This window comes from Mycteria americana, chromosome 1, assembly GCF_035582795.1.
Source record: "Mycteria americana isolate JAX WOST 10 ecotype Jacksonville Zoo and Gardens chromosome 1, USCA_MyAme_1.0, whole genome shotgun sequence".
Classification (NCBI taxonomy): domain Eukaryota; kingdom Metazoa; phylum Chordata; class Aves; order Ciconiiformes; family Ciconiidae; genus Mycteria; species Mycteria americana.
This window is the reverse complement of record NC_134365.1, coordinates 82,305,743-82,325,055: the sequence shown is the minus strand read 5'-3', so window position 1 is coordinate 82,325,055 and position 19,313 is coordinate 82,305,743. Positions and strand designations below refer to the sequence as shown.

The 19,313-nt window shown below is 38.4% G+C and overlaps 1 protein-coding gene across 17 annotated transcripts in view; it reads right to left on the bottom strand.

The window, feature by feature from the left end:
- Positions 1-10,980: 10,980 nt before the first annotated feature.
- The window catches only part of CCDC91 (coiled-coil domain containing 91), a 341,211-nt gene continuing 332,878 nt past the window's right edge, over positions 10,981-19,313 (bottom strand). For 10 of the 17 annotated variants that reach the window (XM_075508273.1, XM_075508195.1, XM_075508228.1 and 7 more), the window contains one exon: positions 10,989-14,285. In XM_075508273.1, coding sequence (XP_075364388.1) covers positions 14,133-14,285 — 153 coding nt within the window. In that variant the 3' untranslated portion in view covers positions 10,989-14,132. Of the gene's footprint in view, positions 14,286-19,313 lie in introns of all 17 variants that reach the window. The other 7 variants (XM_075508281.1, XM_075508300.1, XM_075508290.1 and 4 more) reach the window with 3 other exon arrangements.

Sequence of the window (19,313 nt, the reverse complement as noted above, 5' to 3'; positions counted from 1 at the left end):
CATAGTCTGATCTGGAAGTGGTGAAGACAGGCCTTTCCCAGGGGACACTGAAAGCCTGATTGTTTTGAGCAAGTTTATCTAGTTTTTTTAATGTCCCTATAAGATTGCTAATGATGATGGGCCATTTGCTCAACCCTCCTGCTCTCTGCAATGCTGCTTCCCTTGGGAAATGCATAGCAGCAGAGCTTTTTGATGTGACAATAAAAATTACTCTCCAGCACAGCCATTTATTCATTTGCAATGCCTCACATGTCATACATCATAGGGCTGGAAAAAAGAGTCTCCGTACTTAATATTATTAACTCAGTCTTATTCCAGTATTAAATTATTATTTATTTACAGTACCAAATGAGAACTTCCTACAATGCTGATGGATCATTATTCTTCCACAGATTTCCCCCTTTTTCCATTCACAGACACAAGCTGCATTTTGGTCTTGATTTGTAAAGAAGAACCAGTCATTTGCTACTAGTTTTCCAGTCAATTGAGGGAAAGACACTGTATTCAGCATGCTCTGATGGGTCAAAGTCCATTGCATTGTCTTTGCTTTAATGAACTTCTGTGAGGGCCCAATATGCTTGAAAAAACTCTCTCTCCACTGAGAACTCGTGATTAGCCACTTTTATTTATGTTCTTTATTTTTAACCTTAGTTTAGATATATCCACAGGGTAATCAATAGGGAAAAGAATTACTATCTTTCCTTAGCAATACCAAGCTCTCCTCTACTTGTTGGCAATCACATTTAAAATACAATTGCTGCAAATATATGTTTTGATCATATCAGCTCTGCACATTTTATCATGTTTTATTGTGTATCAGAATGAGGTAAGACTCAGGCTTTCTAATGTGAAGAAATTTTCCTCTAAACAGGATCATCAACAGAATTTTGACACATGGAGCAGTTATCGCTTTCCACATTTTTGCCTTATCTGTATCCACGCTGCCTAGCAGCCTGTCAGTTTGGTATGTAACAAGCCATATAATGTGGGAGTGATTAATTCAGGGTCTGCATGATTTTATTCACATTTGTGGCAGGCTGTCAACAAGAACTAGTGAGGACTCCATACTCTATATAAACACAGAGGCTACTGCTTTGGTAACCACACCAGAAGCAGTTTACCAACTCAGATTGCTTTACAGTTTTTACACAAAGTTGAGTCCCTCAGTTTTCTAGTGTATCCTACAGCTGTGACATTTGTTCAGGGAAGGAGAGCAATCCCTTTTCTCCTGAATAATCTAAATAAAAAATGTTTTTCAAGAGTTCTGAGGCTATATAATGTAGGACAACCCGACAGAATGGCACAATGCTTATGTTTTCTCACTAGTAACAGAAGACTGTAAGATCACAAATGAAGACAGCATTAGTGTAAAGACAACCTGAGAACTAACCCCAAACCTTCACCCTGAGGGGCAAATGAAGTTATGACCATATAACTGAGGTTAACAGCAGGACAGCTGAACCACTGAGCCATCCCATGCACGGCTGATCCCCTGGTGATTTTATCATAGGTTTTACAATATTTGATGTTTTCCTTAACACCTTACATCCTGGGATCCTGTAAATCTTAGATCTCATAAAGGGGAAAAAAGGCTTTCTGGCACTTGCATTTCTTGGGGAAAGCTTGAATGTTAAGGATTTCAAAACTGTAAGGCACACTAAAAGAACATGATTATTTATTATTAAAATGACTAAAAAACACTCTATGACTTTCAAAAATATCTGAAGATCTTGGAATATTTGATGATAATGTTTGACTATTTAGGATTTTATAGCATTGTCAAGCATGTACATATTGGGGCACTAGTTTACTGGCCATTTAATGAGAGGCAAACACAAGGGTCAAAAGTAGTCAGTTCCTCAAACATGGCAAAAGAACCCCATGCATCACCTCTCTACCAAAGCTGAACCTAAAGCTGAATGATACGTGATGTCATTTCTGCAAGATATGCTGATACATGCTAGAAAAAAGTGACCAAAGCTTGGTAGTGATGACAACAACTAATATTTAGCTCATTTGCAAGTATACACAAGTACCTTGTTAGCATCCTGTTCCCTGTTCGTAGGAGTCTGGGAGAATATGGCATGGGAAAGCATGAAGGGAAGAGAACTGGGTTATATAGGGATTGCATTATATCTGCCTGTGCAAAGGTGAGCAAAGGCCCTTGTTTTGCTTACTCTTATGGGTCAGGCTAAAAGTGATCCTCAGGACTTCCATAAAGAGAGGAATGAGACTACTTCACTATCTCCTCTGTGTGAACCTGGAAGTGGTTGTGTTATTTGTTCTTTTTAACAGGTACTTGTTTCACATGCTTTAGAGGTAATCAAACTTGCCTTTGAAATGAAACAAATCCCTGAATTGAGGAGGAGGATGATGAAAACCAGTCTTCTGAGTAATTCCATCTCATCAGCCAATTTTAAGTGCTAAGGGCACTGGACTCTTGCTTGAAGACACCCAATAAGATACATATAATACCTTTCATTAAAAGAATGGTGAAAGCCTTCCTGTACTAGCAATCTCCTCCTCTATGCAAAGACGTATCAGCAGTTTTCACTAATGAAACAGAAAATAAAATTCAATACCTTTTTCATACAGTCAGTTTCCTTTCAGTATAGTATCTGAAGTGTCTTTAATACAATGCACAACAGGCAGCTATGTAAAATTCAACATTAAATGGCCAATACAGTAGCACAGCATGTCAGGAACCACTGCTGAGTACAAGATGTAATGTCACTGTGAAAGTGTGATAAAACATTTCCCTCCAAGACTCAGAACACATAACCTATGTGAGTGGGGGAGTTCTCCCTGCAAATTTTGAGTAGGCTGATAGATTTGGTGAGAGAAATCGGCAGGATGACATCTTTGGAGATGGAAGCACCATGTTCCCAGCTGGACTCCAGGCTGCAATGCTTTTTAGTGTTTCTCTGTCCTTGTCAGAGAGTCCTTTTTGAGGCTTGTATAGCTGATTTTCCCTCAAAGCTCCATCGTCAAGGAGGCAAGGCATTAGCTATAAACAATGAGCAAAATCCTGGCCTTGTTGATTAACATCAGGAGTAACCACTAACAAACTTTGACTGGCAAATCAGAAAAGAATACATCTGTTCTGGTTGATTTCTGGACTCTTTCATAATAATATGTATTTTTCAGAGCACTATAAAAACATTACTGACCAACAGGCTTTCTTAATTAATAAAACCAAGCAAATTTGGCACCCCAGTTTTGTATTCTTTGAAGGAAAACAGTATCCATTTCACTGAGCTCAACAACAGAAAGTCTAAAAAGCATGAATCAACTCTCACTATAATGTAGAAAACCTTTTCTAAAGTTGTTAATTGACATTTCTGAGCTTTGTCCTGGAGGCAGCTGTAACTAAATTATTCATGACACCAACAGTATACAAGGCACATAAAAGACTTTAATCCACTTACCGGCTTGAGTTATTGAAGCTTAACCAACAGGAAAAATATGATTAAAACATCCAATTGGTACAGACAATTGTGCTATATGATTGCTCTGTGAAAACCAGATGCACTTCTGGATGCTTATGCATCAGAATAGGTATTAACATTTGGCCTCAGCATACAATAAACCATCCATTTGGACCCTTCTTAAATACAGTGGAGGATGACCTCATCATCCCTCCTTCAACTCACTTGTTCTCTGAAGACTTTGTTGAAGAAAAATTGTCTTGAAAACTGTGCATACACATTATGACTATGATATTTATATTACATATTGATATAATCAAATTGAGTTCAATTTGATGCTGATCCTGCTTGTAGTTATTTGTATTCTGAGTGGTCTTGTCATTCATGAACTGCGTGTCTTTTGTAGACGTTCTCCACTGCTGTCTTGAGCTTAAAGGAACTTTTATTCCAATCTCTGCAAATAAAAAATTATTTCATCCGAGACCTAAACACATTTCTTATTCCCAAGAAGTTGAATAGATGATATATTATCTTTGAACACAATATCTAGATCCTTTTCCATTTTATTTGGCAGGCATTTAAAGACTTCTCCATTGTGTCTATAACTTTGTTTTTAATACTAGTGTAACAATCAAGCAAGAATACGTTCATCATCCTGATACAGTAGTAACCCCAGAGAGCACCATTCCTCCAGAGAAGCTCCCAAAACGTTCTGTCCAGGATGTCCAGGAATCTCTATTGACATTTGTCGTATTTGGGTCTCAACATGTCAGCCTTGCAATACCTTTAAGCTTTACAAAGCATAAACTTTTATTTTATTTTATTTTGAGGCTCTGGATGTCATTTTGAAGTACAGATTCTCATGTAGTACTATTTTCTAAGAGATGAAACCTTCTGGTTAAATTGTCTAGGTCCTGACGAAAACCACTGTTAAGCTTGAGAAGTTCTGAGTCCTGAAACCAATTACTCTTTAAACTGCACAGGAAATATGTGAATCTTTACCTTTCTTTTTTCTTGACTTATTTTGCTGTTTACATATGAGAAGTTTGTAGGTTCAGATAAGTACTTTCTAAAGCATTCAGAACCTCCTGTCTGCACTTCTCATTTGAACCTGTCATCCCTCTCTGTTCTGTGAAATCACATCTTTTCTTTCTCTTAATATACCACAAAGTTCACGTTATAAAAGAATACCTCTTTGTCTCTTCTTCATCACCAAGCCCCTCTCAATTCATAAATCACAATACTATTATTTTGGGGTTTATGCATCTAGAGAACTTCTGTTCTTTCAAATATCCTTGCCCTCGCTACCAAAAGAATATGGAGAAAATAAATTCCACCTAGCTTACAACTCCTCCTTTTGTTTCACCATCATGCTCATAAACATTTATGAGAACACTGTTCCTTTTGCCCTAGGGCAAGGAACATGTGAAAAACACACAAAAACCCCTTAAAGATACAAGAGAATATTGGAAAATTGTATATGGACAGTTTTCTGAAATAATCGTACTTTCCGATGTCAATGTTATTGTTTCAAACAGACAAAATGCAGTTCTGTTGTATTCAGGCAACCACTGAAATGCTTGCCCTTACATCGCCTTGAAGCGGGAAGGGGATATAACCGGGCTCACTAGAGAGGAGCCTAAGGGTGGCATGCCAATGTTGCGAGTGAAATCGATAGCCCAGCTCAAGTGCATCTACACCAATGCATGCAGCATGGGCAACGAATAGGAGGAGCTGGAAGCCATTGTGCAGCAGGCTAGCTATGACTTAGTTGCCATCACAGAAATGTGATGGGATGACTCTCATGACTGGAGTGCTGCAATGGATGGCTATAAGCTCTTCAGAAGGGATAGGCAAGGAAGGAGAGGCGGTGGGGTGGCTCTGTATGTTAGTGAGTGTTTCGATTGTGTAGAACTCGGTGATTATGATGATAAGGTTGAGTGCTTATGGGTAAGGATGAGGGGGAAAGCCAACAAGGCAGATATCCTGCTGGGTGTCTGTTATAGACCACCCAACCAGGATGAAGAGGCAGATGAAGCATTCTATAAACAGCTGGCAGGAGTCTCACAATTGCTAGCCCTTGTTCTTGTGGGGGAATTCAACTTACCGGACGTCTGCTGGAAATACAAGGCAGCAGAGAGGAAACAGTCTAGGAGGTTGCTGGAATGTATGGAAGATAACTTCCTGACACAGCTGGTGAGTGAGCCTACCAGGGGAGGTGCCTCGCTTGACCTGCTGTTTACAAACAGAGAAGGACTGGTGGGAGATGTGGTGGTTGGAGGCTGTCTCGGGCTTAGTGACCATGATATGACAGAGTTCTCAATTCAGGGCGAAGCAAGGAGGGGGCTGAGCAAAACCACTACCAGGTTTTGGTAGTGGAGGGCAGACTTTGGCCTGTACGACCCTGGTTGAGAGAGTCCCTAGGGAGGCAGTCCTGAAGGGCAAAGGGGTCCAGGAAGGCTGGGCATTCTTTAAGAAGTCCTAAAGGTGCAGGAGCAGGCTGTCCCCATGTGCCATAAGATGAACTGGCAGGGAAGACGACCGGCCTGGCTGAGCAGGGAGCTTTTGCTGGAACTCAGGAAAAAAAGGAGAGTTTACCACTTTTGGAAGAAGGGGCAGGCAACTCAAGAAGAGTAAAGGGATCTCGTCAAGTCAAGCAGAGAAGATCAGAAATGCAAAAGCCCAGCTAGAATTCAATCTGGCCACTGTTGTAATAAAAAATTTTTTTACAAATACATTAACAACAAAAAGAGAGCCAAGGAGAATCTCCCTCCTTTATTGGATGCAGGGGGGAACATTGCCACCAAGGATGAGAAAAAGGCTGAGGTACTTAATGCCTTCTTTGCCTCAGTCTTTAATAGTCAGACCAGTTATCCCCAGGGAATTCAGCCCCCTGAGCAGGAAGACAGGGACGGGGAGCAGAATAACCCCCCCATAATCGAGGAGGAAGCAGTTAACGACCTGCTATGCCACCCGGACACTCACAAGTCTATGGGGCCGGATGGGATCCACCTGAGAGTACTGAGGGAGCTGGTGGAGGAGCTTGCCAAGCCACTGTCCATCATTTATCAGCAGTCCTAGCTAACAGGGGAGGTCCCAGACAACTGGAGGCTTGCCAATGTGACGCCCATCTACAAGAAGGGCCAGAAGGAGGATCTGGGGAACTACAGGCCTGTCAGTCCGACCTCGGTACCGGGGAAAATTATGGAGCGGTTCATCTTGAGTGCGCTCAACAGGCGTGTGCAGGCCAACCAGGGGATCAGGCCCAGCCAGCATGGGTTTATAAATGCTTGACCAACCTGATCTCCTTCCATGACAAGGTGACACACCTAGTGGATGAGGGAAAGGCTGTGGATGTTGTCTACCTGGACTTTAGTAAAGCCTTTGACACCATTTCCCACAGCATTCTCCTGGAGAAACTGGCTGCTCATAGTTTAGGCGGGTGTACTCTTCGCTGGGTAAAAAACTGGCTGGACGGCCGAGCCCAGAGAGTTGTGGTGAATGGAGTTAAATCCAGTTGGCGGCCGGTCACAAGCGGTGCTCCCCAGGGCTCAGTTTTGGGGCCAGTCTTGTTTAATGTCTTTATCAATGATCGGGACGAGGGGATCGAGTGCATGCTCAGTAAGTTTGCAGATGACACCAAGTTGTGTGGGAGTGTTGATCTGCTTGAGGGTAGGAAGGCTCTGCAGAGGGACCTGAACAGGCTGGATCGATGGGCCAAGGCCAACTGTATGGGGTTTAACAAGGCCAGGTGTCGGGTCCTGCACTTCAGTCACAACAACCCCATGCAATGCTGCAGGCTTGGGGAAGAGTGGCTGGAAAGCTCCTGTCGGAAAAAAAGGACCGGGGGGTGTTGGTTGACAGCTGGCTGAATATGAGCCAGCAGTGTGCCCAGGCAGCCAAGAAAGCCAACAGCATCCTGGCTTGTATCAGAAATAGCGTGGCCAGCAGGACTAGGGAAGTGATCATCCCCCTGTACTCGGCACTGGTGAGGCCGCACTGTGAATGCTGTGTTCAGTTTTGGGCCCCCCACTACAAGAAGGACATTGAGGTGCTGGAGCGTGTCCAGAGAAGGGCAACGAAGCTGGTGAAGGGTCTAGAGCAGAAGTCTTATGAGGAGCGGCTGAGGGAGCTGGGGTTGTTTAGCCTGGAGAAAAGGAGGCTGAGGGGAGACCTTATCGCTCTCTACAACTGCCTGAAAGGAGGTTGAAGCAAGGTGGGTGTTGGTCTCTTCTCCCAAGTAACAAGCAATAGGATGAGAGGAAATGGCCTCAGGTTGTATCAGGAGAGGTTTAGATTGGATATTAGGAAAAATTTTTTTACTGAAAGGGTGGTCAAGCATTGGAACAGGCTGCCCAGAGAGGTGGTGGTGTCACCATCCCTGGAGGAGTTCAAAAAACGTGTAGATGTGGCACTTCAGGACATGGTTGAGTAGGCATAGAGGTGTTGGGTTGACAGTTGGACTAGATGATCCTAGAGGTCTTTTCCAACCTTAACGATTCTATGATTCTATGAAATACCTGGCTGCTGACACTCCAGGACAGATTTTGACTTTCTAACAATAATAAATAAAAAAAGCAAGATGCTCTCATTTGTATGACTTTCTGACCCTGACAAACTTATTAAGATTCACCCAGCTTTTAATCAAACTATTATTCAGCTGTAAACTTCATCAGTCAGTTGAATTTGCAGGAGACAGAGCATTTCATAATGACCCCATTTTCTTTGTCAAGTAAAACTAGTAGTCAAAGGGATATATAACAAATAGTAGCACCTTACATTTACCTTCATGTTTCCACTACTGTCAAGCCTGATACTACAATGGACTGATTTGTATCTTTGTCATAGTGATTTTGCTATGTAACTGAATGTGTTTTTTCCAGGCATTTCAGTAGGGAATACTACACAGGTTGCTATTAGTTCTGATGTACCAAGGGAGAAGCAACTTATTTCAACGAGATATGAAAATACATTCTTCTTAGCTGTAGTATAGTAATAATGAGACACACATATCCCCTCACCAAGGTCTCAGCCAACAGCTTATCCCCCTTCCCCACTATACCATGAACAGAACAAATGATGACATTTTCTTCAAAGAACTGATCATGAAATCTGCTCTTGAAATAACCTCTCGGTACATTTCCAGAACCACACAAAGACAAAGCTGTGTGCATTATATTCATTGTAGTCACAATTGGAAAAAATGTGAGGAAGGATGAAATTTTGAGCTGGAAATAACCAACAGCAGAATTCCTGCTGACTTCCTGGGAGCCAGAGCTTCACAATCACTCTCTAAATATGTAATCTATGGTCACAATAAAAGAGTAATGGAATTTTTAAAATTATTGCCACAAAAATAGAGACTGGCCATGTATCATCATGACTAGCTATCTTTCAGAAAATTTATGTAGCAAGATCAACATGAAGTCTTAACTGATGCCCTAATTTGGTAGTAGTACAAGAACTCAAACATCCTTCAAAGTTCACCCAGCAAAACCAGTTCTGTTTCTGCCTTGGCTAAAGGGCCTCCTACCATTATACTGTAGAGCAGATCAGTTAAGACAAGCTTCTTTTTAAACTCAGAGAGGTGTAAATCCCTTTGTCTTCTGTGAGAAGACAAAATATTTTAACTTGAAGAAAGAGAATTAATGTCAATGACTTGCCATCTGATGGTGATCTATATCTATTGATACAGATTTATTAACAAATCTGGAAAAAAAAAAGAGAGAAATTTGTACCACTTTGTTGACAATTGTATTTTTAGGATATGTGTGTTAATAAACATCTCATTTTTATACTAGTGTTCACTGTCAAACTGTTTTAAAATGCCATCTGAAAAAAGTAGAATAGTCCGAGTGTTTATTCAAAAATACTTTCTTTGTGTATCATTTTATCCCTGCTGGACAATGGAAAGCATCCAAAAGATGCTGGTTTTGTAAGTCTGAAATGTGAGGAATTACAGGCAATATAAACAAATGTGAATCTCTGACGCATATTAAAATTGTTATAATTACACAGCTTGTAAGATGTGGATAAAATACTGATAGCACATCTATCACAGGAAATTATTGTTATTATTATTATTATTGCAGGATAATAATAATTATTATCACAGGAATGTCGTATCACTGAAAGGCGATACAAGTTTAAAATACACGCTATACAATAAACAAGATCCATCAAAAAAAATTAATCATCTTTATTTTGTATTGCTAAATACTGTGCTGTCACCAGCACCTGCAGTTGACTCTCACCACTTCCAGGACGTTACTAGAGGTCTTTATAATGTAATGCTAGCAATGCTTCCCACAGAAATGTAAACACCATAGCCTACCATGTGGCAAATGGCATAAAGCAAGACTGACCTTTTGCTCCACGTATGAGGGAGCTTGATGAGGGCATTTTTAGCTACTACATCACCATGGCAAGTGCACTGCTTAGGTAATGTCTACAATGAGAAGTCTACACACCTCAGTGCTTTCCTTTAGCTAATGAAGCATACGCTTTCAAAGGCAAATACAAAACTTGAGCCAAAGAGAGTGCAACTCAGATGGTTTCCCCATGATGTTCAACTGTTCAAATCTGACGCTAATTCAGCTGCAGTATTATTAGTTTTATGTAGGCTTAAAAATTAATAAAGAAACCTGTGCTTAAGCTATACTAGCAGGTAAGCCATCGATTCTTGAAGCCTTAGAAGAACAATATTCTTGGACAGATCACAGAAAAGAAAACATTTTTTTTGTCAGTTCTTGCAAGCACATTGAATTTGAATTGAAGGCCCAGATTATACCCCTGTAAAAAATGTTTTCCAGACCAGTGTTTCTTTGGCACATTTATAATCCATTGCTGAAAAACGAATGTCACATATGTTATAAACTCTTTCTAGTCAGTATTCAGAATGGCCATGTAAAAATTTTTAAAGCAATCTCATCCACAGGTTAGTCACTCCTGCAACGGAGTTTACAGTACCTAAACTAGTTAAGCAAACTAAGTATTTCAGGTAGCTCAGTGTAGGCTGCAACGCAGCTGGGGAAGCAGGAAGGTGTAAATGGCTAGCTAGATCATGCTGTGCTCTGTGCTTTAACACCTACCCATCTGGCATCAAGAAAGCTAACTAGCTGTAAACTAGATTAGGTATGCCCAATTTTACATTTGCTAGCTCATTTTACATTTGCACTAAGTCCATTTGATAACTGCACTGACACTACACATGATCTGAAAGTGAGCATAAATTATATCTGTCCCCTTGATGAACAATTTTTATCAGTGGCTATTTCCTGCTAGGAAACAAGATGAAATCTTATCACATATTGCCTCCATCCAAGGGGTGGGGAGAAATCTGTAAGCTCAAATATGTGGGCATAAAAAATACACAGTGGAAGAGGAAGGTCCACAGTGCTATACAGGAGTTTCAGTGTGAACAGGAATTAGGCTCTTTAAGGTCATGCCTACACTGATAATTTCAGACAGTCAGGAATTAACATTGCCATTTACTGAGCTGGCAGGACATGAGGCAACTTTTGATCAGACGCCAATGTAAAGATGCACAAAAATCTCAAAACACTAATGCAATCTCAACCTCTGGAATGACTGCTGCTTTTTCTTTGTTCTGCCTTCTTATGATAGAGTGAAGGAATTCAATGCTTTAAGGAAATCAAGTGTCATTTGTCAATGAGATTCTTAGAGCAAGGCAAAAATTCAAATAGTTCCACATCTTAACTATAGACAGCGTACAAAAAGTGTGTGGCAAATGATTTCTTCTTTGTTAATGACTTGTACACACAAGTGTCACAGCTAATCTAGAATTCTGTAATGGAAGCAGATAGGGAGCCAACAGAAACATACAGAAATATAACACAAATGTGTAGGACTGTATGATATCACAATATTCAGTATTAACTTAGTAAACTATTAGTTACAAATCCCACTGTTCTGATCTTCTCTGTTCTAGACCATCAAGTAGAAGTGTTAAAATAGAACGGGCCCGACTGACACCAATGAAAGATACCATTATATACACTGTTACCCTGTCTTTTATGTAACTTTTAATACACACAATCAATTGTTTAAAACATGTCTGTACATAACAAGATTTATGGTTTATTTATAATATAAAGTATACAATCATATATGTATATAAACCATGTATATTATATGAGCTTTGGTGATGTTCTAGACTGCAGACTCACTAGCTTGAACATTTTAGTTCTTGCATTTCGGTTCTAGGGCTTCTTGTTCCTCCTATTACCTATCAGTCTTGCCAAAATTGTTACACTAGCAGCCATGCCTCAGATGCAGACAAAGTTCTACCATGTAGGCCTTGACTATATTATTGTCTCTTATATATCATTCTTCAGTTTATATGTAGGAATAAAAAAAAAAATAAAAAATTGTGATGTCGCCTTCTAGGAGCTAGACTGGGTTTTGCAAACTTCTCCTGTCCTCCCTCCTCCCAAATTTCCACAAACTGTATTCTCCTGTGGTTAGGCAGAAATAATGAAAAATAAAATTAAGCTTTAAAGCTTTGGATGCAATGTGGAGAGATGTTGCATTCTCCAAAGCCTGCATACTGGATAGGTCTTTTTCTGCCGGATAACTACATTTCTTCTCTGAGACTTGGAGTTTTGAATGTAATCCAAGCTCCCAATCTGATCTTGTATGTCTGTGGTCTAATTCTGCAGTTTTGCTTGCAGGGTAGAGAGAAAGATTAAAGGACTAAAACTGTCAAAGGTAAGAAAAAAACACCTACAGTTCTCTGTGACAATCACAATATTCAAGAGCTGAGATTAAACAACACATGATGTTGTAATGGGAAAGATACACCATAGCTGCCAGTGAAATCTTACTGACTCCAACCATAAGCTTCCCAACAAGTGCTTTTACATATTGTTGCAAGTCAGAATACAAAACTCTTTAGTAGGAGAATGCTGATATACCGCTAGGGCTCTGCTCTGATGGGGAACACTTTGAGGTCTTTAGTGAAAAGGAATACTATTGTGTGTACAGGCCTAGAAGTAAAACCAAGAATGTTGAGTTCATCTAGGAATCTGCTCATACCACATTTCCACAATTAAACATAGATTGTGAGACAGCACTAGACAATCAATTTCATTTTACACTGCCTCTACTTTCCAAAAACACCCATGTGGACATCCGTGTCATCTTTGGTGCAGTTGACCAAGACAAGAACTCCACTGGTTTAGGAGCGATAAATAAGTAGGCCACTCATTAACACTGAAGTATTTTTTTGTCTGCCAGAAGAAATGGAAACAGATCAGTCAATCAAGAAATATCAAAAAGACGACTGGATTTTCATCCATTTGTAGGGTGAGGTCATCATCTAGTAAAACCAGCATTATTTACTTCTCCAGTGAACCTTTGCATACAGAAGACAAAACCTTAGGTTTTGATTACAAAAATGAAGCACAGAAAAAGATTTAAGTAAAAACCTAAACTCTCTGCAACACGTATTTCATACTGCCAAATACATATGCAATGGTTTGGTGCTTCCTTATTGCTATAAAAAAGCAATTTATGAAAAGTGACCACTGATGCAAAAAAACCAGCCAAACAAACCCCCCCACCACCACTGAATAACAAGAAACACACTAAAAAATGTCCATAACTCCCCCATTGAATCACATGCTTACCATAAGAGATATCATTCTCAATTTATTTACATTCCTAAGCATGAACATTTATTTTCCTTTATTTCATTCAGAACTCTTTTATAACTAAGGCCCCAAAGCTACAATCAATAGAGTGTAGGCACAGAAATTCCCCTCCGTGCTGCCGTTAGCAAGACTAGGAAGACCTACGACTTGATCCAAAGTCCAGTAATGTCAGTGGGGAGTTTTTCTACTTCCTTCAATGGGTTTAGAAGGGGCATCTGAGGTCAGCAAGCTGCCCTCCTTATTTTGTCAGAAATTCCACTGAGGCAGTGCAGTATCAGTCTCCATATAATTACATACATCTTCTTCCTGAAACTGAGGTCAGTCACATTAATCGTACTTTCATGAGAAACCAACTTTTGGAACCAAACTAGCTTTGTAAAACAGAAATAAAATACATGCTATACATCGGTTATGGCAATGTTTTGCACTACTCTAAATAAAGATGCATGGTTTAGTTTTTAAACTTTTCTATTACTAGAGCTGGAGTTGTTTATAAATGACTGAAGAAATACCTGTCAACACTTTTATGTTTCAGTACTGATTCTTCTGTTATACATCAAAAGTAATAAGAAATAATAAGCTCCTCAGGATCACCTGAGGCAATAAACACTTGGGCATATACTTTGGAAATAGAGATGGATTTGCATCTATGTTCAGTTAAATGTTTTTCTCCATTTTTTAAAATATCAAAAATACTGATAAATTACATCAACACATGATGCCAAATTTAAAACAGACATAACAGGGAAACACTTTCATCACTGCTGCAGTTATCTAGAACTTCAGTCATAGGCTACTAGAAAATATAATGAAAGAAGAATCATAATTAAAAACAATTATTTCCAGGGATTTTTTCCCTCTCATATTTGTGATCTGATAATAGTAGTAAAATAAACAAATAAATAAAAGAACATAATCCACAAATACTTGTATCAAGCATAGTTTCCGATCAGTCTTGAATCAATTATACAATCCCAAATGATTAGAATATATTCGTAATTTGCTGGATTGAGATTTGCAGCTTCACAAATCACACTGTATCAGCAGTACTGAGAATGTCAGTCTCTCTGTCTTCCTCTGTAGTGGTTGGCTCTTCCTTTAATAAAACGCTCAACTGTTTCTGTGCACATGAGAGGAAAAGTTCCAAACTATACAGATTTCTCTGACGGACAACTTGATCAAGCTATTGAAATTAAAAAAAAAAAAAAAGATCAACTTTAAGAAAACCTGGAAATAAATGCCAGAGTTTGTCAGCAAAAATTAATCCATATTCAACAACAAAAAATCAACAACCAAATGTGACAACAACAAAAGAACTTAAGTAACTTCTATACATGCAATTTAGTAACAACTTTTTAATGAAGTATTTGAGTTTCTTCAAAATAAAATGTACATAAGGCTAAAAGTAACTTTCCAACAGCTGTCAAATTCTACACAAGAAATTTGAAAAAGCTAAACAGTCTAGCTGCCACACTAGATAAATCCCCACAGCATCTTTTAAAATTGCAGCTGTTGCTTTTATAAAACATATTGCTTCTGCTTTAAAATGAACACTACATACAACTGCATATTCAAAAATTCAAAGTCTACTGTTCATTTAAATGGCAGCATGTTTAAATAGTTCCCAGAGGAAAAGCAGTAATATTTTCTGCCTACTTTGTTTATTGTTTATTCCAACATTTTATTGGAGTCCCCTACTGTCAAACAATGTGAACTATATACTTACTTGCAGTAAAGACAATGGCCCTTTCTTCCCCACCAAAAAGGATAAGAACACAGTAACAAGGACTTGGTAGGTTACATCATGTAAATGACATAAAAATAAGGTTTATCAAAAGGTATTTGAATTTTCTCAATATCATAACATTAATAAATAAAATGCACTGCAGAATTCCTTTAATTTGAATTTTAAAGTTCAAATGTTAAACAAATAATATCACAATTGAGAGATGTTTTCAACTTGACTATTCTTTAATCAGCCACAAATTCAACTAAATACTAATATATAACAATGACATAGGATGAGACTGAAAGGTAGTAGTACAAGGCTAATAGGACATAAAAGTTATGCCACTCAAGAGAAAGGAAGTAATGGAATTTGGAAGAAGTTTAGCTCCGCACTTCTGTCAAACTGTTGTGCACAAGTCCATAAGCAATGTCTCAAACTCTGTAACACCAGCAAAACGCTAATGTGAGGCCATGTGGCCCTAGCAGACTAGAGCAACTAGTCTAGCAGACTGGTGGCAATCATCTGCAAATGGCCGTATTCTTTCAAAAAATATATCGTGCTTCATGTATCTAGTACTCACAGCTTTAATCACAGCTTTCAACAAAAACTCTGATCCTATGGGCTCTCTACACGTATGTGCTCATCATGCAGCAGTCCAGTTAGTTGCTCTAACAATTGCTTGAATTTTGTTTTATAACAGACATTTTGTTTTATAACAGGTATACTTTTTTTTAAATATTAATACAGAATGCAAGGCAAAGTTAGTGATACCTTCCCACTTCACTTTGAAAATGCACTCAGGGTATAGCTGCAGCGCTGTGATTGAATACACAAAGGGAAATATTTTTATGACCCTGTGCTTTGCTGCTCTTTAAGTTCCTCTAACATGCAAAACCAGGCTCTGGTAGTTTGAATATTTTGGCATTTTGTTTCAATAGAGATGAATGTGTCAAATCTAGTCACAAGCAGAATACACACGTATTTTCTAGAAGCCACACAATCATAAAACTCTCCTTAAGTAATGTGTCTGCTTGTACTTCTACATCTGCAAATTTTCAGCTGTTGTGCAAATTTTTGCATCTCTTAGCAAAAGCAAACATTAGTGCTCCATACATAGCCTGATGTGAACCTAGCCCACTGATTTACAACAGATTTTAAAGCAGATCTAGTTCAAATAAATTTCAGAAAAGTCTGCTCTTGATATATTTAAGTAACAGCTGCTACTGACAAGAAAGTGAAAGACTTAGAAACAGCAAACTAAGCTCTAAAGAAGCTGTATCTAGAAAAGACAGTCTGGAACAAATGAACAACATAAACACACTGTTGTGATGCTGCATTTCTTCTGATTTGAAAGGTATCTTGCCTCCTTCCTTTTCTCTGGTCCAAAATATAAAGAACATTTTGCACAGGGAAGCTGGCAGATGTTTTTGTGCTTGTGACCCGTATTTCTCTGGGGAATGGGCAGATATAGTGCAATTCACATAAAATCATCTGTTACGTCTTAAGAAAGAATATGAGAAACCTCTTTCTCTAAACATATTATGTCATCAAATTGTGTTGCTTCTGGTAGATATATCAGTTGGAGGAGCTCAGCATAAAACTGATTTTCAATGGTTTCCTTTTATTGCATATGATATCATCTATACTCCTAGATAGTTCTTTATTGAGCTTTGACCCAGAGCTTTGGCTAAACTCTCCATTTTCTTTCTTGCAGCCTTCCCTTGCAGATTCTGCTTTAAAGAGATCAAAGTAACTCACCAGATGTGTATTTTGATATGGTGCTGTTAATTGTCTTTACCAAGGCAGCAATCTCAAATTGTATACGGTTAAATTTATTTCACCAAGTACTAATGTAAATGTTTAATGTGTGTAGTGATTTGCTGCAATACGAACAAAACAGAATTTCTTCAGGCTTGAGAAAGATTTTGAAAGTCTCAAATTAATTAAGTACACATTTGAGGAGTCTTTGTTGAACTCAAAGTTGGTAGTTTCCCTTTGTGCACAAGAAAAGTTTATCGCTTGTTAAAAGTTTATGTAAATTCAGTAACATAAAAATTCAGAATTCAGTTGCCCCTTGTCTGCTCAGCTGATGTATAAGCTTTGCCTTGAGCAGTACATTTTAAAATTCTTCCATGCTACAGTAAATGACAAAACACTCTGAAAAGACTTGGGATCTTCACATAACTCAAAACGAGAAGCAGCAAAATGATGCTGGCTTTGAAAATGGTACACTTGAATGTATTTAGAAGGAGAACAGTCCCATTAATGGAGAAATTGACTGGGAAATAGAACCAAATCCAATGAAGCTTTGTTATATATTGTTTAATGAAGTGCTAGCAATAGACACATTTTTTTGAACAGCGCCTCAACACTTCTGTGCTTCTGCTTGCATAATATACCATGAGATGTAAGAATATGTAAGTAAGGCATTTTAAATCTTGTTTTTCTAAACAGTCTTCCTTCTATATTTTTAGGTCCTGTTCACTTCATGGAATGATCTCATTATTTAAACAAACATAAATGGACATCTGGCACATTCAAACTGAATGTGACTCATATGCAAATGTAATCAGTATGAATAACATATTAGGGATGGAACATTCGCACAACCAAACGAACCCAACTGTTCTAATTCTATAGATACTGAAAAATGCACTGTGTTAGTCCAGATCTACCACACGAGAAGGCAATTTTCTACATCACACCATCGCTGTTGTTATTACTAATCAATGTTTCTCTTCCACCATGTGTAATCTATCCAGTTCAAAGTGCCCAATTCTGTACATTGTGTCCTACTGGCACACCTTTAATTAGCTCAAAGTATTAATGTTCCTGAACTTCATTATTTTAAGTTACTCAACAGTATCTTTTTAACTCTGTACAGATTTAAGAACCAGAAGTTGCCTCTCTATGTACTCGTATAGAACCTACTGAGGAACTGGCTATGCAAGATTTGGAAAAGCAGTTCCTGAACTACATAGGGTCTACACCACTGCTGAAATTCCCACAATCATTGAGACACATTAATTTTCCAAAAATGAGCTGATTCTTGCAGGACATTCTAACACATTCACTGCTGTTTTTTCCTCTCTGTTTAAACCTTCAGTCTACTTTTGAGGTCTAAGTGTGATGCCACCATCCTTCTGGCCAAAGATGACTGGATGAGACTCCCTGTGGGGTCCCACCTCAGTAATATCCCTAGACCACCCAGAATGACGCGCCTTTGAGCCACGCAAGGCATGCCCTGAAGGGAGGCATAGGCCTCAGCAGAACTCCTATCACTGGATGCAAGAATTTGACTTGGGAAGTAGAAAGAAAGGCTCACGCATAACTGTGCAGAATACTGCCACCAGGTGACTGCTTTCATCCCAGGCTGCTCTATTTTACTTTAAGTCAATCCATCTTCCCCTCTATCACTTCATAAACCCACAGCTCAAACCACAGTTAATAATTATTCTTAGCTCTACATTTTCTTAGCTTTTATCATACAGCTCAAATTTTCTGTAAAATGGAATGAAGGTCTACATGGCTGATGCCTAAAGTAGAAACAGTTTCTTACACAAATAACTGAGCATGCACATCTTCCCCTTGTAGTATCTACCTGCAAAGAAATACATTTTCATGGCATATGTGCTTAGCTTCCTCTATCAAATATTCTCCAACCCATTAACCATTTCAAATTGCTAGAAGAGAAACCCAGTCAGAACTCTGTAAATAACTACTATATGTCAGAATTATATTATCCATTACTAGTAACTAATAAAATATCTTATGGAAAATATAATTTTAGGTTTAGCACTGAAGATTTAAGGATGAAATTCTGATCTCACCATAGTAAAGATATGTTTCGTTGTTAATCTCACCGTGGCCTGAAGTTCACCCAGAAAAGTGAAGAAAGCAAAATGAATGTTACATATGGCTCTTCAATTTTCCCTTTCGTATAAACATTAAGATATTTAAAAGTGTATTTTTCAAAACTATTTCTCACTCAATACCATTTTCCAATACCAAATATACTTGTAGCTGTGGAAAATGGTAGCTACATTTATACAAATATGTATTGAACAATTTAGCTGTACTTCAAATGATAATCTCATGATTAATCTATTCAAATGAAGTTCAGCTCACTATTCTGGCTCTGTAATGCTAACACGCGTAAAAGTTACAATCTTCTTTTTAGCATGAGATTCAACAAATACAATGACCAGAGATTAAAAAAGAGCAAAGATGTTCAGTAAAAAGTTTTTAATTTTACTTTTATTACTGGTATTTTTCATAGCTGATCACACATACGTACACTGTAAAATAAATAAAAAATAATCATGCATTATAATTTAATGAAGCAGAGCAGTTACCATTAAAGACTGTAAAATCAGAAATCAGCCTTTGAGTCCTGCTGATCTCTTATGAAACTCATGCAAAGAAGTACATCAAGAAAACATTCTAGCACAGTGATATATATGTTTATATTTGTCCATAAAG